The following is a 25,127-nucleotide window of genomic DNA, read 5'->3' on the forward strand; positions in this document are numbered from 1 at the left end:
CCGATCTCCGCCAGACGAAAGCTGTCGGCACTCTCCACACGATCCGAAAATCGTAGGAATCCTCGATTCGTATGATAGGATCTGTGTGTCTATGGCCGGCTTTAGTCCTGCCCTGTGTCTCTGCTCCTAGACTTAAGCTGGCCATAGACGCAAAGATCCGATCGTAGGAATCATCTTACGATCTGACTTTCCCATCTCCCGACCTGCCACTAATCATTCAGATCAAATAAAGTACAAAAGAAAAGATCAGCCGATGTTCTGCCCCTGACAGCAATCGTACGATAGTTATGTCTGACCAAAGCTGGTGACAGTCTCCCTCTGGAAATCGAACGATTGGCAATACATGCAGAGAAATTATCGGCAGCCGACTTCTTAACTTGTCCGATCGACCGATCTCCGCTGGACAAAAAACGACGGGACTCTCCACACACGGTCCGATAAAGCTGTTACTGGCATCTCCAGCACTTTAATTTGCTCATTATTTACAGTGTATAACAGTCTCTATCAAAGTAGAAGCTCTTGGAACCTATGGTGTGACCCCCCCCCCACTATACAACACTCACCTTCAACCTTAGATTAAGCAAACTGTGATTTACATGCAACAGCTAGAGGGCCACCACTCACATAAAAGAATTACCCCCAGAAAATTGTGCAGGCACTTCTGATATGTTATTGTACAATGAGAAGAAAGCATATTCCTACATGTGAGAAGGTGGCCCTCCATCTGTCACAGAGCAACACGTTTCTATTTACAGCTGGAAGGCCAACTAGTTACAACAGTACATTAGGAGGTGTCCCTCTAGCTGTTGCTATTACATCACATTTTGCTTAAACTATCAATAGACAACTCACTAGGTTTTCTGAACACAGAGATATCATGAAACAAGGTCGCCAAACACAATTCAGCAGGGAAATCTTAGGGTAAAGCAGCCTTTGAAAGCACTGGATGAAACCTGTAAATAAATAATACAGCAACATACAGCTATATGAATACTTTGTAAGGCAGCACGAGTCTCTCGTAACAGTAACTCTTCAATTCAGGTTGTCAGTCTACTCCCCCCTCCCAATAAACTATTGTTTATCAGGTTCTCCAATTAACCACCTTTAGCTGGGTGGCATTTCACTAATATAATCATAGATATCCGGGTCATACAGTCAGCAATAGCATCAAAGAAAAAGCTCTGTGCTGTGAAGGTCAATTCCCCTCATTAAAAAATGAATTAGCCTTGGATGCGATTAAAGAGCCTATCTAGAATGCTACACAAAGTCTTTTTATCTCACTTGTATTTGTTGATAGCATACATTGTTCAAATCGGATGCCAGCCTTGCAAAGAAAATCCTTTCTAAAGCTGCAGCAACTGGCTTCTGGTTTGAGGAGGTAATGTCGGGAGCTGCTGTGGAGCGCACACGAAGGTGTCTGGCACAACTGAAGTCACCCTATCGCCTTTTTAGAGAACAGGAAGTTTTTAATGGTAATTGTACATAAAGCACTTGAAATACTAAACATTGTGCAGGGTAGATGCATTGTTAGAGGGGTATAGAATTAGGCATGCACAAATCCACTATTTTGTATTCGGCCGAACCCCCAAATTCTTTGCGAGAGATTTGGCCGAATACCGAACCTTAATTTGCATATGCAAATTAGGGGTGGGAAGGGGAAAACATTTTTTACTTCCTTATTTTGTGACAAAAAGTCATGCAATTTCCATCCTGTCACTAATTTGCATATTCAAATTAGGATTTGGTTCGGCCGGGCAGAAGGATCCGGCCGAATCCTGCTGAAAAAGGCTCAATCCTGGCCGAATCCCGAAACTAATCCTGGATTAAGTGCATCCCTATATAGAATACATTTTGAACTTTTTAGTGTTACTGGTCCTTTAACTGATGTGTTTTAAAAAAAACTGTTTTCTCACGACAGTATCTCTTTAATGCGGTTCTAATCCTATAGGTCTGTATGCCCACAGGCCAATGTTCAGATCAGCCCAATTTGGCCCAGCATTTGGGTGATAGTGATTTATGGCTTAAAGGAGAACGAACTAACTAAAGGAGGGGGAGGAATGGATTTTCTACTTAATTTTTTTTAGTATTACTTGTCCTTTAAAGAATAACTAAAGCTTAACTAAAGAAGTAGGCTAGAAATGTTGTACATTATGTTTTGTGCTTCTGTATCAGCCCAAGGCAACCACAGTCCTTTAGCAGTAAAGAGCTGTGTCTCCAAAGATTCCCCATTAGCTCCCCATCTTCTTTTCTGCTGATTCACTGCACATGCTCTGTGCTGCTGTCACTTACTGATCTTAGGGACTGACTCACAATATACAGTAGACGTAGAATATAAATGTCACAATATAAGGCTGATTAGTAATTAATACACATAATTACTACATGGCAGCACAGGAACCAGTGCAATTAGCATCAGAATTTAAAAATCAGCCTTGAAGCATCATCTTATATTACAGACAAACCTAATTTTCTGATTGATAATTTGTGACGACCCCTAAGCTTAGCTTCTCAACAGCTGCTCAGAGCTCACTGCGCATGTGAGTGTCACAGACACTTTCCAAGATGGTGACTCCCTGTGACAAGTTTGAAGTCCTGGATCATTGCTGCTATTGAGAAGCTGAAACTTTAGGCTGGTGCAATAAGTTCAGTATATAAAATATGGCATTTTTAGCCATATACATTTTTAGGTTTTAGTTCTCCTTTAAAGATTACAATGCAAGCTTTTATTAAAATTACAGTGGAGCTGAAAGTACTACTCTCTATAGTTAGTATAGATGTGGGTATATTTAATTTAGGTGGAAGTAGGGAGGGGTGTGTATAGGTGCTGGGTTTTCATTTGGAGGGGTTGAACTTACATAGTAACATAGTAAGTAAGGTTGAAAAAAAGACACACGTCCATCAAGTTAAACCTTTTTTTTTTTTAATCTGCCTAACTGCCAGTTGATCCAGAGGAAGGCAAAAAACTCATCAGAAGCCTCTCCAATTTGCCTGAGAGGGGGAAAAATTCCTTCCTGACTCCAAAAATTGGACTAGTTCCTGGATCAACTTGTACTTTGAGCTATCTCCCATAATCCTGTATTCCCTCACTTGCTAAAAAACAATCCAACCCCTTCTTAAAGTTATCTAATGTATCAGCCTGTACAACTGATTCAGGGAGAGAATTCCACATCTTCACAGCTCTCACTGTAAAAAACCCCTTCCGAATATTTAGGTGGAACCTCTTTTCTTCTAATCGGAATGGGTGACCTCGTGTCAGCTGGAAAGACCTACTGGTAAATAAAGCATTAGAGAGATTATTATATGATCCCCTTATATATTTATACATAGTTATCATATCACCCCTTAAGCGCCTCTTCTCCAGCGTGAACATCCCCAATTTGGCCAGTCTTTCCTCATAGCTAAGATTTTCCATACCTTTCACCAGCTTAGTTGCCCTTCTCTGTACCCTCTCTAATACAATAATGTCCTGTTTGAGTGATGGAGACCAAAACTGTACAGCATATTCTAGATGGGGCCTTACAAGTGCTCTATACAGTGGAAGAATGACCCCCTCCTCCTGTGACTCTATGCCCTTTTAATACAGCTCAAGACCTTATTTGCCCTTGATGCTGCTGACTGGCATTGCTTGCTACAGCCAAGTTTATCATCTACAAGGACTCCAAGGTCCTTTCCATAATCGATTTGCCTAGTGCAGTCCCATTAAGGGTATAAGTGGCTTGGATATTTTTACATCCCAGGTGCATGACTTTACATTTATCAACATTGAATCTCATTTGCCACTTAGCTGCCCAGATTGCCAGTTTGTCAAGATCATGTTGCAAGGATGCCACATCCTGGATGGAATTAATTGGGCTGGATAATTTTGTGTCATATGCAAACACTAATACATTACTTACAACACCCTCCCCTAGGTCATTAATGAACAAGTTAAATAAAAGTGGACCCAATACCGAGCCCTGGGGGACCCCACTAAGAACCTTACTCCAAATAGATAATGTACCATTAACAACCACCCTCTGTACCCGATCCTGTAGCCAGTTTCCTATCCATGTGCAAACAACTTTATTAAGCCCAACAGACCTTAGTTTAGAAAGCAGTCGTTTGAGGGGCACAGTATCAAACGCTTCGGCAAAATCCAAATAGACCACATCTACTGCCAAATAGATCACATCCTACTTACCTCATCATAAAAAGCAATCAAATTTGTCTGACATGACCTATCCTTCATAAAGCCAAGCTGATTGCTGCTCATAATGCCATTCACTAGGACAACATTTTGAACGTGATCCCTTGCCCACCACAGATGTCAAGCTTACTGGCCTGTAATTGCAAGGCTTAGATCATAATCCCTTTTTAAATATTGGAATAACATCAGCTTTTCTCCAATCCATAGGCACCATACCAGATGAAAGTGAATCTGAGAAAATCAGAAATAGGGGCTGGTCTAAAAGTGAACGAAGCTCTCTTAGAACCCGGGGGGTGTATGCCATCAGGCCCTGGAGCCTTGTTTACATAAATTTTTATTAAAGCTTTATGAATCATTTCCTGAGTCAGCCACTGACTAGATTGAGCCGAGCCATTAGTGCAGCTATAAAGTGAGCCTGAGAACTCAGACTCCTCTATTGTATACACTGAAGCAAAGAACTGATGGACTTTGTCTTTTTTCAACCCGATTTAACTATGTAACTGCCACGGGCAGGTTAACATTACCATATATATTTAAATTACTGGACATCACCCAGACATCACACTGTTCATATATATTTATAAAATGATGACTAGGAAGATCTGGGGGCAAACTTACAATTTATTAGGATCTCCCACTCTGGGAGCACAAAATGGCGGTAGAGGCCGATACATCATTATTACTATACTTCCACCTCTGTGGCTAAGAAATTAAGAGATTAATATATGTTCATCAAAGCTAATTGCCCCATCTCAGCTACGTGGCAGAGGTTAGAATGTAATGATCCCCTTTTTTCTACAAGGACCCAGTCCCGTGATTATCTCACTCTGTGGAAAAGGTAAGGCAGTTGTGCTCTGCTGTAACAGTTATTGTTATATTATGATATGGTGATTTCAACTAAATATTCCAAGAAATCTCATGACGGTTAATAACAAGTTTGTGTTCAGACTGTTTCTACTGCTGGATTTCACATCAGACAAATGCATGCTGTTTTACCCAATTAATCTATCTTTTCATTACATTTTCTGTGCAGAACTTTTCTATTGATCAAGAAAAATACATGTACTGGCTTAAAAAATGCCTTTATCAAATATTATGAGAGCTTTGTCTATTTTAACCCATTACAAAGCTGCTTTACAACAAACTCCATTTACAAGTATAGAATCTGTTATCCAGAATGTTTGGGACCTGGGGTTTTCCATATAATGGATCTTTCCATAATTTGGATCTTCATACCTCAAGTATACTAGAAAATCATGTAAACATAAAAAATTATATAAAACTTAATTATATCTTAAGTTGAACAATTATTTATTACTACAGAGAAAAATGAATTTAAAAAAAAATGTGGATTCTTTTTATAGAATGGAGTCTAGTGGGGCAAATTTACTAAAGGGCGAAGTGACTAACGTTATCGAAAATCTTTTCGTTAGTTTTCGTTACTTAGGCGCAGGTGTAACTTCGCTAGTGAAGCAGATAGACTCTAGAGGTAATTCGCTCCCTTACACCTGGCGAAATTGCACTCTGGCGAATGGACGTAACTGAGCAAATTCACAAAGATACGGATTTTAGTGAACGTTAGCTCTTGCGCCAGACTTGCCTTCGCCACCTCAGACCAGACGAAGTGCAATAGAGTAGATAGGACTTCCACAAAAAATAGTTGTACATTGTCCCAAAAAACGCTGGCGACTTTTCATTTTTCAGGGTGATAGGATGCAAAAGATGGTAAATTTTTTCTGGGGTACCCGCCTTCCCCCATTCATTTCCTAACATATGGCACATAAACGATACACTGGGCTCATGTGTAGGGCAATATAACACCTCTATTTTATTAAGGTTCCCTGGGCTTGTGTAATGTAATGTATTTGCTGCAACATATACGTCTATTCAACATTAACTTCCCGCGTATGCAAATTAGCCAACGCAAGCGAAACTTCGCTTCGTTTGCCGCAGTAATGCTAGAGCAACTTATTCAGGTTTAGGCGCCCTGGACGCAACTTCGTATTTTAGTGAATTAGCGTTGTCCTGGCGAATCTACGCCTGGCGAAGTTTTGCAATGTGAGTGAAGCAGAGGCTAGCACAAATTCTACGCTTAGTGAATCTGCCCCTATGGGATATGGCTATTCAGTAATTTGAAGCTTTCTGGATACCGGGTTTCCGGATAGGGGATCCCATACCTGTATAACTTTCAATAAAGTTTATTTACTGATAACACAAGGATCAAAGCACGTAAATAGAAAATTTGAAATAATGCAGAAATTGATTTCTGAACAAATGAAATAAATATCTGACAATAAAAATATTTGTATATTGTTGGTACCGTCAATAGTCAACCAGCAACTGTATTATTGCTGCCATATCATTTTTCTGTGGCATATTCAGAGAATGGAGAGCAAGTTAGCACAATAGAAGAACACTAACAGATATTAATGGATCATCATATCTATCTAACAGAAATAATAAAATGTAAACCCTTTTTTCTTCCCATGCAGGTAGGTTGCTGCATTTGAATTTGATATATGAAACTGCCACTGGGACAGGGACTCTAAAGAATGTTGCCCAGTCTCTATAAATCTTTGCAGAATGTATGTGATATATAACATAGAGCATAACAATATTTTAATGAATTCTTTACTCTGCTTGAAGGACTCGACTGTCTCCATTGGCTTCTAAATTCTAATTCTTAGTGAGGAAAACTCAAGAATCCTCAACGGAAGGGACAACTCCCTAATTTTCTCATAAAACTTTGTAAGAACAGTTAATCTAAATTTAAATGTACTGCTATGGTTTACAAAATAAATATTAGTTGAAAACGAACAGCTGCTCAACCCTGGAGTGGAAAGAAAACACAAACGACAAATGACAATTTATAAACAACAATGGACTAGCGTTATTCAATATTAAACACTGTATAAAAAATCAATATATAACAAGGCACCTTAAAGGAGAACTAAAGCGTAAAAATAAAGTAGGGTAGAAAAAGGTCTAGACTGAGAATCAAAATAGGCTTCAGTTACACAGAGGCACAAGCGGCCCCCACAAAATAAATAGTGAATGTCTATGGCAACTTACAGCAGACCCTCTGGCATTTGCCAGAATCCACAGATTGCCAGTCCAGGCCTGTGTAGAAATGCTGCATATGTTTTGGGGTTCTGTACCAGCCCTTAGTCAACATATCCCTTAAGAAGTAAAGAGATTTGCCTTCAAAGATGCCCCAGTATCTCCCCATTTTCTTTTCTGCTGATCCACAGCACATGTTCTATACTCATGTCAGTTACCTGAGCTTAGTGACCAATGCACAATACACTGTATATATATAGAATATAAAAAAGTCACAATTCGAACCATGATTAATAATTAATGCAGGCTCTCATTACATCTCAGCTCCAAAACCAGTGAACTTAGCACCAGCTTATCAGACAGGCAAACGTTAGTTATCTGAAACCACCCCTAAAATTAGGTACCGCCTCGAGCACATTGAGTGTGTGCAGTGTCACTGGCACTCCTAACAAAATTCAAGATGGTTAGCTCCTCTGACAACTTAGAAATGCAGAACCTCTGTGGTGGTGCAGTAAGTACATGTATGATATTATCCAGTATGTTTGGGACATTCCGGATAACGGATCTTTCCATAATTTGGATCTTCATACCTTAAGCCTACTAGAAAATCATGTAAACATTAAATTACAAACAAAAATAAGAGTAGCTTAAGGTTGTTGCTCCCACTAGTATAGGGACACACCCTCAGCCTCCTTGCAAACCAGTTCAGGTTAACAGCAAAATCACTTAGATGTAACAAAATAGTTAAAACTTAGCCTTTAATAAATATGAATAAAACCAAATTACAAAAATATATAGGGCCATGCCCACAGCACACCGAACCAAAAAGTTTACAGACCCACTGCCATTATTCAGTACACGGAGTGCAGGAGGATTGCCTTAAAAACAAATAAATTAAAAATGCATAGGATGGTAAACAATGGAGTGAAAAAGCCGCAGAATCAGGCGCTCTATTTTAAGTTTTTAGACTGCCTGATTCTGAGGCTTTTTCACTCCATTGATCACAACAAAAGGACTGGCCAGATATGGGATGACTTTGACGTAGTTGGCCAGCTTAAATATATTGCAATATATGGACAAACAATCCCTGTTTTGTTTAAAGGGTAAGGCATTTTTCAGTAGCAGTATGCACAGAATGTCTCTGTCTTAAATATATTGATAATGGGTTGAGTGCAGAGGACTCTTGTATTGGTCTATATGTATTTTGTGGTCACACCCTCGTTGCACCCCCGCCTAATCGTTTTTAAAAATTAGTGGTGAGCACAACTTTCCCTTGTTTGTTATTCAGTACAAGCAGTGCAGGACGATTGCCTTACAAACGAATAAATTAAAACTGCATAGGATGGTAAACGATGGAGTGAAAAAGCCACAGAATCAGGCGCTCTATTTTAAGTTTTTAGACTGCCTGATTCTGCGGCTTTTTCACTCCATTGATCACAACAAAAGCTTTTATGTATTAAAGGGCACCTGTTGACTTCTGATTTAGAAAAAGTAACAGCATACAGCTTAAAGGGCAACTGTTGGGCGAAAATATTTTCCCCAACCAAAGGTGCTGGCTAATAGGGGGTAACAGTAGTTTTTTTTAAAATTGCCCTCCTGCCAGCACTAAGCCAGCCACACCAGGAGGGAGCTCCTCGTGCGAGCGGCCATGTTGGGGGATATGCATGCACATGAGCGAATGCCGAAACTTGCTCATTATGCGCATGCTCTCTGACCAACATGGCCGTTTGCTTGTGTCCCGTTGGTGGGAGGGGGGGCAAATTATTATTTTTTTTTTTAAAAGCTACTGTTACCACTAACTGGAGTGCAGGCTCTACTAGCCCGCACCTTTGGTTGGGTAATATTTTTTGACAACAGGTGTCCTTTAAGCACATACTGATGCTGAATAATATTGATCCAATATAACTATCAATGTTTCTAACAGTGATAACAATTCCAGGCACCAAGCAACAAGTTGGGTGCATTTGAAGCCTTTTACATTTTAATAAAAATATTTTTTGGCAAACCTGATTAAGTTGTTTTACGTCAAAACGAGGCCAGGGAGGTGATTTCATACCACACAATATATATCTTGATTAACAATGCTGTTTATTACTTCTTGATACTTCTCTAGAATTATATGGCTTAACATTCTGATACCTGATATGTTTACAGATTTATACACACTGGCACCAATGCTTTCATGAATTTAGGCTAATGAACACCAACTTCCCATTTTTTATATTTTAAATTATAGGCTGAAACCTACTGGCAAGAAACAATGCTGCCTAGATTACTACTATAAATAAGATCTATTCTGTTCTGGAATACAGATATGGGACCTGGGATAAGGAATCTTTCCGTAATTTGGATCTCCATACCATAAATCGTCTGAAAAAAAACATTTAAAGATTAATCAAACCCAATAGGATTGCATTGACGCCAATATGGATTCATGCAGCTTAGTTACAATAATGTAGAATGTACTGTTTTATCATTACAGAGACAAAGGTAGCAATTTTTTTAAAAATATAATAATTTGCTTAAAATGACCTGTTCTTAATTCAAAGATTTCTGGATAACAGGTTTCCTGATAAGGGATCCCATACATGTACTAAAACTGTCCAAAAGGAGGGGAGGGGGGGTGTTTACCCCCTCACTTTGGCAACATTTCAAAATAAGTGCAGTTTGTTCAATGAAAATACCTTGGTTTATTCAGAAACATTGCTAGTATATTCAGTTGCCTAAGAATGTTGGGCCAAAAAGCAAAGAGGGAGTTGAGAAAACAAATAAAACAAATAATAATAATATACTCCCCCTTTGATAATTTTTTATATAGGTTTAATTATATTTTTCTCTTGCGAAATGGTTTGTTAGTGTGCTTTCTCAACCAAGTAGCGCTGGACGAATTTCTCCCGTTTCACCGAAAAGTTTGCGGATTTCCCACGAAATTTGTGAAACAACGAAAAATTATCTAAACTCAAAAATTGATGGCCATGACAATTTTGACGCTAGCGCCAATTTTGACACTGTCGTTAAAGTCAATAGTCCGAATAGTGCTTACACGCGGTTTTGGCGTAAGTGACTATTCTGATGCGCATCCAATTTTTTTGGGCCAAAACCTGCAAATTTGCCGCAAATTTGTGCCTGCCGAATTTATTCGCCCATCACTACAACCAAGCACTCCTAAAAATACCACTGGTGTGGGGGAAATTGCTGAAAATGGCAAGTTAGAGCCGGTGAAACCTATCAGCGACTCACAGCAAGAGAGTTGTTTGCAGCAAAAAAAATAAAAAAACAAGGTTGGGTTGAGGATTTCAAAACAACTAAAAAAAAAACATTAACAACTATAACACTGATGAAGTAAATATACATTACTGTTTAATGGACTTTATAATAGCTCTGGTTTCCCTTTAAAATAATCACTTGTGATTAAAACCTGCTTAGACATGATGATAAATTCTGCAGTCTGTCTCTCATCGGACAATTATGGATGGAAACAGCCAGTGAAAAGGCGGCTGAGCAGAATACTGAAGCAGCTAATTAAAGTCTAACACCGACATCTTCTGTCTCTGATACAAAATATATAACTGTTTCCTTGACATTCTCTAGGACAGTGCATGGAGTTTCAGCAATCGACAGAGAATTCATCACTGTTATCACAGAATCTTGTTTCAAATTGATTTCCTCCCGGGGCCAGTAGGTAGCCCTGAATACAAGTTATCATTTACACAAAACAATATATATATATATATATATATATATATATATATATATATATATATATATATATATATATATATATATATTTATTTATTTATTTATTTTTTGAGAAAAACCAGAACAGCAAACCTTGAAATATTTTTACATTAAAAAAACCATGATATCACCTGTCAGAAGGAATACAACTTCTGGGATCATGAATGCTACCAGCACAGAAATAACAAATTAGACATTTGACAATAGTGGCAAAAAGAACAAAGTGCTGGGGCCAAAACACAATCCCACTTATATCATGGAGAGAAAGCATATAAAATATAGATTATGGAATTTGTGGTGATATGGGGCATTGGTGTTAGACCCAGGCACAACCTATTCTCAGACTAAGTTTGGCACTAAGGCTCCTGAGAATTGGAGATTGGATGACTCTGTACAAACAATTTGTGTCATTATACAAAGTTGTATAACACAGGTAATGGTATACACAAGTTTCAATCTCCATTAACAATAATTTCCCATTTAGTAAATAAGAATTATGAGGACAAAATCAAACTTGTGAGTGTGATGGTAAAATAAGCCATGAACTTTGGGATAGAAGACTCACAGACTGTGCTTACCTTATCTTTCAAATGATGCTCTGCTGCTTCAATGTTTAAAGGATCATCAAAATTTAATAGATCCTATGGAGAGAGACAATGGCTTTATGTGAGAAATGCACATTTCATGCTTTTTATTTACATACAAAGATGCTTTATTATTAAAATTAAAAACATATCCCTACTCTTTAATGAAATCAAAAGTATCAAACTTGCAGCTTTAATGTGTTTTTCAAGAATTTTTGGAGAACACATTTGGTTTAACATGCTGAATTGTAGTAAACAGAATCTTCTCTGTATTTGTGCTTTATTTACTTGAAGGAACTTTCAGAAGCAAATCAACCTATTCTTTCACAATATTGGGCCAGATTCCATTCAGTGAGAAAAAGGATTATCACGTGAAAACTCATTGACGAGATTCAATTTGAGATGCAATTCAATTCAGAAAAACTTTTATCATGTGAAAACTCTATAAAAGTCAATGGGAAAAAACTGAAACTGAATTAGAAGAAAAGTTTTTTCTCCTCAAATTGAATCTCGTGAGTTTCCACATGAACAATCATGAGATAACTTTTTCTCACTAAATTAAATCTGGCCCATTGTCTCTTACTGATACTGTAAGTTATTGGAGTTAATTGCAAGCAGAGATCAAATGAAAACTAGGAAAAATCCATACATTTTTTTGTAATGTCCAGCAATAGTTCCCCGTTATAGGACCAATAATGTGAAAAAATTATTATTATTATTATTCATAATTCTATTTCTCTCCAGAGAATAATTGATATGAACAAGACACTCTATTATTATGTAAACTCAATTACGGGTGCAAAAGCAGTGCCCAAAATAATTAATTTGCTTAGTTGAGAGAAAACCAGATCAAATAGTAACCCTATTCTGTTCATGCATTGGCCCATCGGCTGACCCAGAACTGCTTGCATTCCACACCACCATCAGTGGACAGTCATAATATCAAAGGCTATTATGATACTAAACTCTATAGTTAGTATAGATATGGATATATATATAATTTATGTGAAAGTATGGAGGGGTGCAGGCCCGGACTGGCAATCTGTGGGATCTGGCAAATGCCAGAGGGGCTGCTATTTGTTCCCATAGAAAGTCAGTATTTAGTGGGCTGGTGGGGGCTGATTGGGCCTCTGTGAACCTGAAATGCCAGGGCCTATTTTAATTCTCAGTCCAGACCTGGAGGGGTGTGAGTATGGATGCTGCGTTTTTATTTGGAAGGACTTGAACTTGATGGACTTTGTCTTTTTTTCAACTCGATTTAACTATGTCAGTAGAATCAGTCTATGCATTTTGGCCTTTCAGGTCTAGGACCAAATAAACCTGTCTGATAGAGCAGCAGGGCAATCACGCAAATACTGGGAAACTTGGCTAATATGTGGCCAACTTTACTTATTCTCAATAAAGCTTGGAGTATAACTAATTATAAGTAAATGCACCCTGTGTATGTTGAGCAGAGCTGTTGTCTAGAAGAAAACTATGGCCATCAAAATCTCCCTGTCCATCTGTCAATGTCCTTAATTTTTGTGGACTGGAAAGTGCCCTTGTTTTTTGTGGAGGTCCAGTACTCCATGCAGTGGAGGATTCCATCAAAAAGCATTACCAGCAGTGAAAGGGGTATTTCGACTGCTATATTTTTTTGCCAGTCAACAGAGCTGTATACACATATACTGTGTTTCTTGAAAGCAGAATTATAGGAACTTTGGAAATACCAAAGCAACAGTATTTAGGGCATGTTTAAATCTTGGCATGAATTGCAACTCTTATTTTACATCATGAGTTTTTGGCCTATATGTGTGGAGCACAAGGTTCTATGAGGAGGTATGAGTCAGGACCAAGAAGGTCTCAGCTTAGAGACACAAAGGATAACAACAAACAAACCCAGAAATATTTGTTGATTTATAGCATTCACAAATAAGATTATGAATGCGGTCATACTTTCAGACCCCAACTAGGGAGGAAAAAGGATATATAATGGATAACGTCATAACAACTAGCGGAAATTAATGCTAAAATTTATTATGGTTGGGGATAAGGCATCTGTTATTTTTTTAAAACTAACTGGAGTTTCAGGGTATTCTTGAAATGTAATTAATTATATGTGAAGGTTATGGGTTCATAATCATGGATTTTCTCTTTTTAACATATTTGCTTAGTGCTGGGTCCTGGGAATATTACTTGAATACCTCTCTTCACTGCTCATATATCTTATCAGCTGAATCACTTGGACATCTGCAGCTGCCTGCCTTTCATAGCCAGGTCCCACTATCAATAAACACATCAGAACACGGACACCATTACGTTCATTTTTACTTTACTCACTGTAAACAAGGAGTTCAATCCCCACACAACATCCTGCAAATAAAAGAAAAACAGAAATGTTAACCAGCAGAAAAAGATGTTAGGAAAAGATTGCATAGTCTTTTATATGTGACTAATGTATTTAGCTTATCAGAAGCCCTAAGACAGAGCAGGGGATTCGAGGCAGGCTGGCCTGCATTTTTGTAAAATCAACAATACTGATTGAGGCATTGGCAGGATTTATGAAAGGAGCTGTATTATTATTATCAGCTTTTAAACAGGACAGTGTGTGTGCAATGGCTAATGGTGAGACACCAAGGAAGCTACAAAAGTCTCACAATAAGCATAGTTACATACATGCATATATTTCAGCCATTACAACATCACCCGGCAGTGCATTCCATAACCTCACTGTCCTCACTGTGAAGAACCACCTACGTTGCTTCAAATGAAAATTATTTTCCTGTAGTCTGAAGGGGTGGCCTCTGGTGCGGTGATCCACACTTTTTGTCTACTGAACTTATAAAAAGTAATCATGACCCTTCGCAAACATCTTTTTCCAGAGAAAAGAACCCCAAACGTGACAGTCTACCATCATAAATTAGATCTTACACCCCTTTAGCAGTTTTTAAAAGGTATATGTTATTGTTTAAACAAACAGCAATTAACAAACATGTTTCCTAACCCTATCAATCCACACACACATGGGCCTTAGATGAGAAACAGAATGAATGACAGATATTTATAGTATACATATATTTTAGTATTCCCAGTGGATGGCAGATTTATTGATAGACCGAGGTCATGGGGTAATTACCACTGTAAATGCGATTAATCATAATCTAATGCTTCAATTCAGGGATCCCCAATTTTATTGATCCAAGTTATACTGGTCAGATGCCCATTTAATTAGTGGGTGGGCTTTGTCCTTTAATCTGAATCATGAGTTGAATATTGATGGGAACTAATCCTTACAGTAAAACCATAACATATATTTAACATATCTCCCAACATTTTGGAAATAAAAAGATGAACAAAATTTTTTTGACCACAACCATTTTTGTGATCACACCCCCCAATTACCATGATTATTTTACAAAATTTGGCAGGTTATGAAAGTTTGAACATATTTCTGTGTTTTTTTTTCAGATATTACAGTTTTGCTAATGAAGATGAATTGTCCTTTAAGCTGAGAGTCTAACTTTTCCCAAGAGACCTGTTATCTTATATTGTTACAATTACTTATTTGCTTATCTCGAAATTTGTTACAAAAGTATCTTATCTGCTGTTGTGACTGTTCTGGGCTCTCTGCCAAAAGCCAATTGAGTTAGAAACTTTGTTTTTTTTTCGGATGTTCAGTGCAGAGGAAAAACAGGACTTTCCAGTACAAATGAGGGACTGCAGGTTGAGCTGTCTAAAAACAGGACAGTTGGGAGGTATGTATTTAATGGCAAAAAAATATCTAGCTATCTAAATACTAACATTGTATGTTTCCAGTACTCTTTAAACAAATCTACATTATACTATTTCATGTTATGTATTTTACAGAGAGCCCGCAAAGCACTACAATTAGAAACCTAGAATATTAAATCAGAAAATAACAGCAAAAGGGTCCACAAACACATGGTGCAATGTGCTGTTAAATATTCTGATATAATAGGGACATTAAGGCAGGGACTGATATGAATGGGAACATGACAGTTCTATATAAATAAAGGGTAATAACGAGATTTATTTAGTCGAAGGCTATATATATATATTTTATATCAAGGCATTCATTTTAACACCACCTGATGTGAGGGAATCCAAGGCCAAAAGCTGAATAAAGTTTAGTGTGAGAGTAAGCTCATGTTCCACGAGGAAAAGAAACATTGGAGTGACAAAGCAAACCATGTGGTACTGGCTACAGACATCAACACTAATCCGAAGGCAAGAGTCACCTTCAAGAGTCCCAAGAGGTACACCCTGCTAATCTTTTCCCTACTTAGCAATTTCTTCTCATCTGAACAATTAAAGTGTGTGAAGCTATAAAAATGTAATAAAGTTGTATTGATGCAAATTCATTAACATTTGGGTTAAACAGGTAGAAGATATCTCTGTGGACATTTCAATTAATGTGTAAATTTAATTGCAGAATAAGAACTACACAGCTGCCAGCCAACGCTCCCTAATATGTAATCCTGTTTAAAGTGGGGCATATACTGCTCCATTGCACTGGACAAAGAATTACATTTAAAAAATAAATAACTGCCTACATAACATACAATGCTTTTCAAATACAAATGAACTGGAATTTCCCATGAGATCCATCAATATCACACCTAGCATGGGCTTGTAAGATCAAAACTGTCAAATAATGCGAAATGCCAAAAAACAAAATACACACATTTAACAAAGAGAAATTTTGGCATGATAGTATGCCTTTTCTCAAAGTATTTCTTATATAGAACCAGTTCTGCTTCAGTACCTTTGTTCCCTGTTGAATTGCTGAGCTGCAGCATTCTGTGATTAAATGCCCTATCATAATGCAATCATGTAGCCAATTAAAAACCTCTATTTCCCTTTGAGGATCTATTATCTGCAGAGACGCTTATAAGGCATGAGGGTGATAAGTGGAAAGGTCTACTTGACTGCTGTCTCAACAGGATTACTTCAGCGCACTGCCCAGTTTTTTTTATGCAATGGTGCTTCTTTCCTCTTAGACTTCACCATACATATAACTAGTAAAGTGAGGAGAGCAATCCAAGGCAGAAGATCTGCAACAATGTAGTTTATTGGTAGCTACAAAACACACAACATGTTTCGGGCCTACTTGACTGCTGTGTGGCAAGAATGGGCTTGGACTGCCCCCCACTCTCGAAAATTAAAGTAATGGGGAAATAACAAACGGCTGTGAAGTACTCATCATTGCGTTCTCTTAACAGGAATTAATCTTGGTCAGTATATAAATAACTCAGATTGAAAAAAAACCACACAGTCATCGATTTAAACTTTTTATGTGTAAATGAGACCTGCCCAACTGCTAGTTGATCAAGAGGAAGGCAAAACCCAACCTGAAGCCTTAGAAGAAATCCCTTTGTACTAGGAGCTATTTTCACTAACCCTGTATTTTCTCAATTGCTAAAAAGTCAGCCAACCCCTTCTTGAAGCTATCTAATGAATCTGCCAGTATGACCACTTCAGGGAGAGAATCCCACAAGTTCACAGCTCTCACTGTAAGAAAAACTTGCCCATGTGTCTGCTGGAAGGTCCTTCTGGTAAATAAAGCCAGTCTTTCTTTATAACCGAGAATTTCCATACCATTTCCCAGCTTTACTACCCTTCTTTAGACTCTCTTTAAGACAATAATACTCTGGAGACCATGTGGTGTACAAAACAGTGTAATAGAATAATTATATTCTTCATTTCACTTTTATTTTTTTTATTGTGAATAGGCCTGTTTAAAAGTGTTTTAACAAAAGAAGACAGGTACACAATTAATTGGAAACAGCGGGCCACCAATGTCTGCCATAGGTAGAGAGTTTCCCATATTTTTTATAACATGCCCAATGTATAGTAATCCTATTTTCTCCACTTAATATCTACTACTACACTTTGCATCAGATAAAAGTGGATATTATTACACTTAAAATTCAGTTTCTCGGATCTGGGTTTTGAATTCATTAGGACAATCGCTGGACCTTTAATTAGCACTCATCTCCACTTAGGTGGTGCTGTAGTATAATAACATTTTTGCTTGGTTCCACTGATAGATCTAGTTTACACCCAGAAATGATAGAAGTTATTTGTGTTTAGGCTCAGTTACTGCCCTTTTCAAATCCTTCTAGTCTTTTATTAAAAGACTAACACACAGAAAAATAAGAATTAATGTGTATTCATATGTATCCCCTTCATTTTTCTTTTATTAATCTTCTGTAATATTGCTGTAATGAAACCTGCTCCATTTTCGTTTCATTTTCATTTTTATTAGGGTCACCTAGATAGTTTGAAGTCATTTTAATGAGGAACACTAATAAGATATTAAGTGCAGTCAGTAAAAGAAATGAAAAAATATTATTACGGTCTAATTGGTGAAACACAATCTCTTGCAAGCTTATGCCTTCAAGATCATTCCAAGCTTATGTGCCCTTTATTATTTTATAATACACAAAAGCCATGTATATCCTGTAAACTATATTAAAAGGTGCTTAGAGATGACTTTCTGAAACGTGTGTATTATAATAAAAAATGCATTCCTTGTTGTAAAATATAAGGATATTAAAAGTCACCTTGGAGTTCCATGACCTGTAAAGCATTCGGCCATATGGACATCAAACTCCTCTGTGATATATCTTATAATACCCTGTATTTTAGAATAGGGGGGTACATTATTCATTATATCTTTGCATTTAATCATTTTATATTTTTCCTGTAGCTTCTCAGAAGCTGTCATTGTCTGAAACACAGGATTAACATGAAAAACCATTTAGGTCTGGTGATGAGCAAACTTCAGAAGGAAAATTTAAAGCCCCTTTAACAGACAATTTTAACTTTTATCACTTAAAGCTTGATCATAAAGCAATCATGCATAGCAGAAATTTGAACATTTACTGCAATATTCTCTCCCCTCTCCCCTGTTTTTTATTAAATATAAGTGGTGGCTGGCATTATTGCTTTTCATTAGTGAATGTGAGCATTCGGCAGTATTGAAATATGTTTTTTTCTGCTCCATTATCCTTTTAGAAAGAATCAAAAAGGTATCTAACTATGACGTCATTTCAATAACGCTTTTCTCCAGGCTTATGGCAGAACATAAAAGCTGTGTAGCCATCATACAAATAATAATTATAGGGCTGTCGTTTGGATATTCTATGAGATGGTGACAATCTATGCAATTTATCAGTGAGAGATAAAAACATCAGAACTGTTTGCTGCACAGCCACTAGGCACGCACTCTGTCCAGTTCCAAACAGAATAAATACACTGGCCATAAACCCACAAGGTTGCTATGATGTGGGTCCAGGAAAACACAGGAACATGCTGTTATAGACTAATGAATAACATTCAAGTACAGTTTTTGAAATAACCATTTTAAATACCGCAATCAATATAAACAAGACAACTGATAGAGGGACAACACAAATTCCAATTAAAGGAGAACTAAACCCTAAGCATGAATGTGGCTAAAAATGCTATATGCTGGTCATGTGACTTGTGCCTGCACTTTAGGAGAGAAATGCTTTCTGGCAGGCTGCTGTTTTTCCTTCTCAATGTAACTGAATGTGTCTCAGTGAGACATGGGTTTTTACTATTGAGTGTTGTTCTTAGATCTACCAGGCAGCTGTTATCTTGTGTTAGGGAGCTGCTATCTGGTTACCTTCCCATTGTTCCCTTGTTTGGCTGCTGGGGGGGAAAGGGAGGGTGTTGATATCACTCCAACTTGCAGTACAGCAGTAAAGAGTGATTGAAGTTTATCAGAGCACAAGTCACATGACTTGGGGCAGCTGGGAAATTGACAATATGTCTAGCCCCATGTCAGATTTTAAAATTGAATATAAAAAATCTGGATTTCAGTGCAGAATTCTGCTGGAGCAGCACTATTAACTGATTCATTTTGAAAAAAAAAATTTTTCCCATGACAGTCTCCCTTTAAAGTAGTTATATTATGTCCTTCCCTACTTCCCATTGGTCGTAAGTTTTATTATATATCATTTTTAATTTGCTTTTCACTTCTGCCTTTTCCAGCTTGCAGTTTAAAATGTTTGTCTGATTGTTGGGGGTCAAAAGACTTGTTCTTTGAGGCTGCAAATTTATGGTTATTGCTACTAAAGTAATTTTTTATTCCCCTATTTATCTTGCAGTCCGTCATTCAAACCTAAATTATATAATAATCACAAAACACAATAAATGGACACCAATCACCTCTCAATATCCCCTTGTACATCATACTAAACATGAATCTAAAGGTAAACTAGCCCTTTAAAGGAGATTTTTCCTTTAGGGTGTTTTGAAGAGAGATTATTTACTTTTATACATTTTATCTCCTGTAATTTTGAGATTGCAGTTGAACAGTTTTAATGTCAATTTACTACTGCATTTGGCTTTCTTTTTTTTTAAATGATAGTGGCATTCATTTATTCACACAAAAACCTGCAGGACATTGCTCTCTACCTCACATAAGAAATTCAGCATAACAATGCTGCGTGGAGGCTGAGTCAAGTGCTTTGGCAGCTGCCACGGTTTAGCAATACGTGATGTACACAGTTCTCTCTCACTGGAAGTAAAGTGCAGTCTGCAGGAAACTAAAGCAAAGGATGCAATATGTTATTTTAGATTACCCTTAAGACCATTTATATACTCTACAAACATGGCAATAAAACTTGGCTTTCTCAGAAATAGCAAGCACAGAGACCAGCTTTCTTTAACCTGGTTTGATGTGTGTCACTGACCCATCTGGCAGTTTAAAGCAGAAATTCAGAAAATTGAAAGCTCAAGATATTTTGCGTCATGCCTTTTGACTCCACATCCTTATGATAAATATCTGATAAACGAGCAAATAATCCATGGTTCACAGGATTTGAGTAGTACAGTTTTACCAGCATGCCTCCTAAGGGGACAGGGTCGTTCTGTCCTGCAACAGCTGGAACCCCACAGACTGAGCAGCATAAAGGGCATCTCCATGGTCCTGAAATGCAATGGATTGTAAAGATTCTGCAGCTACACCCGCAAATAGTACAAATCTTAATCGCATATAACAAAACTCTCACACATTCCAAAGAGTTTGATGACTCGCTCAACTGCAGGTTAATGGAATATGCTTTTTGGGGCTTCGCACAATGAAAATGCATAGTAAGAAATCAGTCAATGCCAGACAAAATGAGACTTATTCCTTCTTTTCTACTTCTACTAAAATCAGCTACTGTGATTTTATATGAATCCAGAAGACCCACTTAATTATATCCCAGTGTACTTGAACTTTTCAGTTTCCCTTGACGGGCTTTGCAACGCAAACCTCTTGTTGAAATATAACTTGAGATTCAACAAGAATAATAATGAGGTCAGTGGCACACTAGATTTTGTTCTCCGCCTGTGTAGATCAACACTTATAATAATTTGCCCAGCATTTGCTAATATATTGCTTTTAATAGGACAGCTTCACCAGTGTTGATTATATGTGTAACCTTAGCTTAATGAAGTGTGACAACTGTCAATGCTTGTTTTACAGTAGAGATTTGCAACCTAGGAAACCCTTCCACACGTAAGTAAGAAATCCCTAGAAGGCATGAAACAAAAAAGGGAAAGTAAACACATATTTACAACTTTTCTTAAAGGAAAAGTCAAGCCGCTTTTTTATTTTAGTATCCCTGTGTAGCCTACCTTAGCCCCACGTGAACCGCATTAGTTGCGCTTTGAAAAGCGCTCCAGTTTCCCTGCACCGTCGCATTCTTTGAACCATTGCGCACTGACTAACCCGGCGGCCATTTTTTCCTGTATGCGCTCTTCTGATATCAATGCGCATGTGCCAATAGCCCCATCCTCCTGACCTTTTTTAAAAATATCTTACTTAGATTTGGGCAGTGCAATAGTTAATCTCCCTGCTCCCTTGCTCTCCTCACTGCAGTCAGATGAAATATGGGCTAGCAGTAGCGGAGCAGAGAGTTAAAACGGCACAATACAGCGCCCATAGCAACAACAAAAGACTATTTTATCTATTGGCTGAACGAAGACACAGGCGTGTCTTCAGAGGTCACTCAATGCAGCTTGATTATTTTGCCGACGCTAAACACAGTCATCTGCGCATGTGCTAGATTTTTTTTGTGATCTGCGCATGTTCGTATCGCCAAATTACAGCGCACATTCCAAAGGGAGGGGGGAGAGAGGCTGACAGTGCTGGAAACCAGCCAGAAGAGAAAAACAACAGTGCTTCTTAACGGATTACTTGTCAAGGACTGCAGTGGTCGGTATGTAAATCATGCTAAAAGGCTTTTCTCAGATAAAATTTGTGTTAGGGGAGTTGACATGTCCTTTAATATGAAATTGTTTTTCATGTTGCCTATTTTAATTAAAAATTAGATCTCTTAATTTTTTACCATTATGTGGAAACTGGTTTGGTTTAACCTTACTCCCTGACAAACAGGGTCAATTCTTCAAATGGAGATAGTGGCTGGTTTTGCACTAGTAGTCAATAGGGCGCAATGTTTCATGTAAATCAAATGCAATTAGTGCAGCACTGCTGGCTGATTTTTTTTTAGCAGAGTTTCCCAAAGTTTGGTGACTTTACAATGCTGGTCTAGTGATAAACCACATGAAAGATTGAAATAAGCACAGTTAAATCTTTGCAATTTTCACTTTTTGATTTGACAGCTTTGTTAGTGACAGGGGACCAGCTACTAGATACTATGTAACAGCCCCAATAAAAAAGGGTGCAACTGATGTTTTGCGAAGAACTGGTCAGTGTATTATCATTCTTTATTTATATAGCACAGACCTCGTGCTATATATCAGCCCCTGCCCATTAGAATACAATCTAAAATCACGGAAAACACTACACGCACTCCGAAGCATTTAAGAACTAAACTACACAGTCGATTTTGTAAGATGGAGTCAGATCAACAAATAACACGTTTAGATAAAGTAGTTTTAGCTCTATGGGTCTGTTGCTTCCTACATAAGGGGGATATTGCTAAAAGACACATTTCCAGTTTAAGTGGAAATGCACATTAGACCACTGCTGTACGTTTTTTTAAACAATTGTGAGTTTCTACAATGTCATACCAGTGTGCAAAGCAAAGAAACAGTGCTAGCCATTGAGCCACGTTCCACTCATTAGGTATGTCATTAAAGTATTTTAAGAACTATTTTTATCTTGTATTTTGGCAGGAGCTGCCTCCAAGGACAGATGTGCACTATGATGTCAGGAGTGGGCTTACTAATTAAGAACAACCCATTATGGCTGATAACAGCAACATTGTTGTGCAACTTTACTGTGTGGTAGAAAATGCTCTATTCAAGCTAACATAATGGCTTCTGTTTTGTATGCACCTTTTGTTTGCCTGCTGCTTGCTCATTTTATGTGTGTGCTTGAATAGCTTTTTTCCTTGCCCGCGATTACTCAGAATTAAATGTAGAATGCACATCAACCACTTTCCTCTCAAGGCCTGCAAATCTGGCTTCTCTTTATCAGAAAAAGGGATATATAAAGCAGTGATGTACCTTGAGTGCAAATATTATGCCATCATGTTTCTTCTGAACCAAGGTTAAAATACAGGCTACAAATAGAAATAACAAATCCAATGCTTCACCCCTGTGTCTCCATTGGTTGCTGGGAAAGCAAAAGTCTGACACAATTTGCTCCCAGCCAGAAGTATAAGGCTACCAATTAAGATGAAAAATGACATTCCATCAACAGTGCCCTGGATTTCCAAACAAATCATTACATTTCTTTTAGTTTAGTGAATGTTTATTTCATGTACAGGTGTTTTACCCCCAATACTAATACTGCCATATGTCTAACACAGTCAAGCCAAATACTATAAGCAAATGTGTAAATTAAGCTAATACAAAAAAGTGCTTTTTCCCCTCTAATTTTTATAAATGCTGTAAATTCATGTTTTTATTATTACAGAGAAAAAGGAAATGTTTAATCTTCAAACTGGCACTCCCTTAAACAATCTTTGCTTTTTTATTAATAAAGTAAGATTCCAACGTTTCGGTCCTCATCAGGACCTTTCTCAAGGATTATAAGGGTGCGTCAGTTTGAAGATTCGCATATATACATATATGTTTAAAAATGCTGTAAATTCACTTTTTCATTATTTCAGAGATATATTTAAAATTTTTGATTAATTAGATAAAATAGAGTCTATGGGAGACCGCCTTTCCGTAACTCAGAGCTTTCTGGATCTGTTATCCAGAAAGCGCTGAATGAATGAATATATATATATATATATATATATATATATATATATATTTATTTATTTAGTGACAAGCTAAGCTGGCTGCCTGTTCTCAAGAGTTTTCAGGAGAATTAGCTATAGTAGGCAGATTAGCAAAGGATCTGGAGGGTAGTGACAGGGACCTAACATTTTTACAGTAGGTAAAACAAACGTTTATATCAGGCAGGCAAACTCTTTCCAACTTAAAGGTCAGGGCCGGATTTGTATTGTGGGCGCCCCTAGGCCCCCTGCCATTCATCGCCCCTGTCCCTTCTCCTTTATTTGTGCAAATTTTCATCATCTGGACTGGAGCAATGGGGATTGGCGCACAGGAAATTTAAAAAATTATTATATCTCCAGCACATCCCCAGTGTTTTTGAACCAATGTGGGTGTGGTTGGGCAGCATGCCGCCCCCCTAAAATCCTGCTGCCCTAGGCCCAGGCCTAGGTGGCCTTTCCACAAATCCGAGCCTGTTAAAGGTAACAAGAAAACAGTGCTCAAGACTTTTCCCAACTCCAAGGCACTAACCATGCAGGGTAGTTTCCACAATCTGGAACATACTGGGCTCCTCACTAAGCCCTGCTGACTCCCCCTCTCCTGGGATACTGGCTCACCAGCTTCTGGCTGCATCATCCAACACAAGGAGATGTCTGGAGAGCACTGATGTGCAATTTCACATCACTTTTATTTGCTGAGCACCTGCAGCATAACCAGGCTGGTCGAACAGGCGAAAATACTACTATATTGCTTTACAATTTCTACTGTTCCCCAGACACACTGCAGCATCATTTTTCTATCAGTTACCAGATTAGGTCAATTAAAGGAGCAGTGAAGTCATCTAAAGACTAGAAGAAAATAGCAATGCTAAATGATTTAAAGGTACAGTCCAAGTCAAAATGTTTTGCATTCCTTCCCCTACATTTCATTCTGCAAATCCATTACCGCTTGAACCATGTTAATTTATAGGTCCCACAGCTAAAGAACAGAAGCAAAGTAAACAGAATATTATGGTTGTCAGTTTTGGAGGCAAGGGGCACAGTGCTGATGTGATAAGAAGAAAGGACAATAAACCCGCAGGACACAAGAATAAACATAGAGTGGCCAGACGTCTTCTGCAGGAAGAGCTATGAAGATGAATGAAAGCACGCTGGTTTTCTATTACTATATATTGGTATTGTTCTTCATCTTTGTAGCAAACTACACTACATACCGTATATATTCGAGTATAAGCCGAGTTTTTCAGCACCCAAAATCTGCTGAAAAAGTCTACCTCGGCTTATACTCGAGTCAGTATAAAAGTTACCTAGCTAGGTACATGGGCGTCCACAGAGGAGGCAGTGCCGCTT

General features: G+C 37.9%; 1 protein-coding gene and 1 long non-coding RNA gene across 4 annotated transcripts in view; one reads left to right on the forward strand and one right to left on the reverse strand.

Annotated features, from left to right (window-relative positions):
* LOC108701421 (NEDD8-conjugating enzyme UBE2F) overlaps positions 1–25,127 on the reverse strand; it is a 123,093-nt gene that overhangs the window by 10,788 nt on the left and 87,178 nt on the right. For all 3 annotated transcript variants that reach the window (XM_018236078.2, XM_041577481.1, XM_018236077.2), the window contains 2 exons: positions 13,888–13,920; positions 11,563–11,625 (listed from right to left, as the gene is read on the reverse strand). In XM_018236078.2, coding sequence (XP_018091567.1) covers positions 11,563–11,625; positions 13,888–13,920 — 96 coding nt within the window. The remainder of the gene's footprint in view (positions 1–11,562; positions 11,626–13,887; positions 13,921–25,127) is intronic.
* On the forward strand, positions 21,714–22,985 carry LOC121398334. The gene is made up of 2 exons (XR_005964265.1): positions 21,714–21,806; positions 22,726–22,985. It is a non-coding gene; the product is annotated as an uncharacterized LOC121398334 (long non-coding RNA).

This window comes from Xenopus laevis, chromosome 9_10L (assembly GCF_017654675.1).
Source record: "Xenopus laevis strain J_2021 chromosome 9_10L, Xenopus_laevis_v10.1, whole genome shotgun sequence".
NCBI classification, from domain to species: Eukaryota; Metazoa; Chordata; class Amphibia; order Anura; family Pipidae; genus Xenopus; species Xenopus laevis.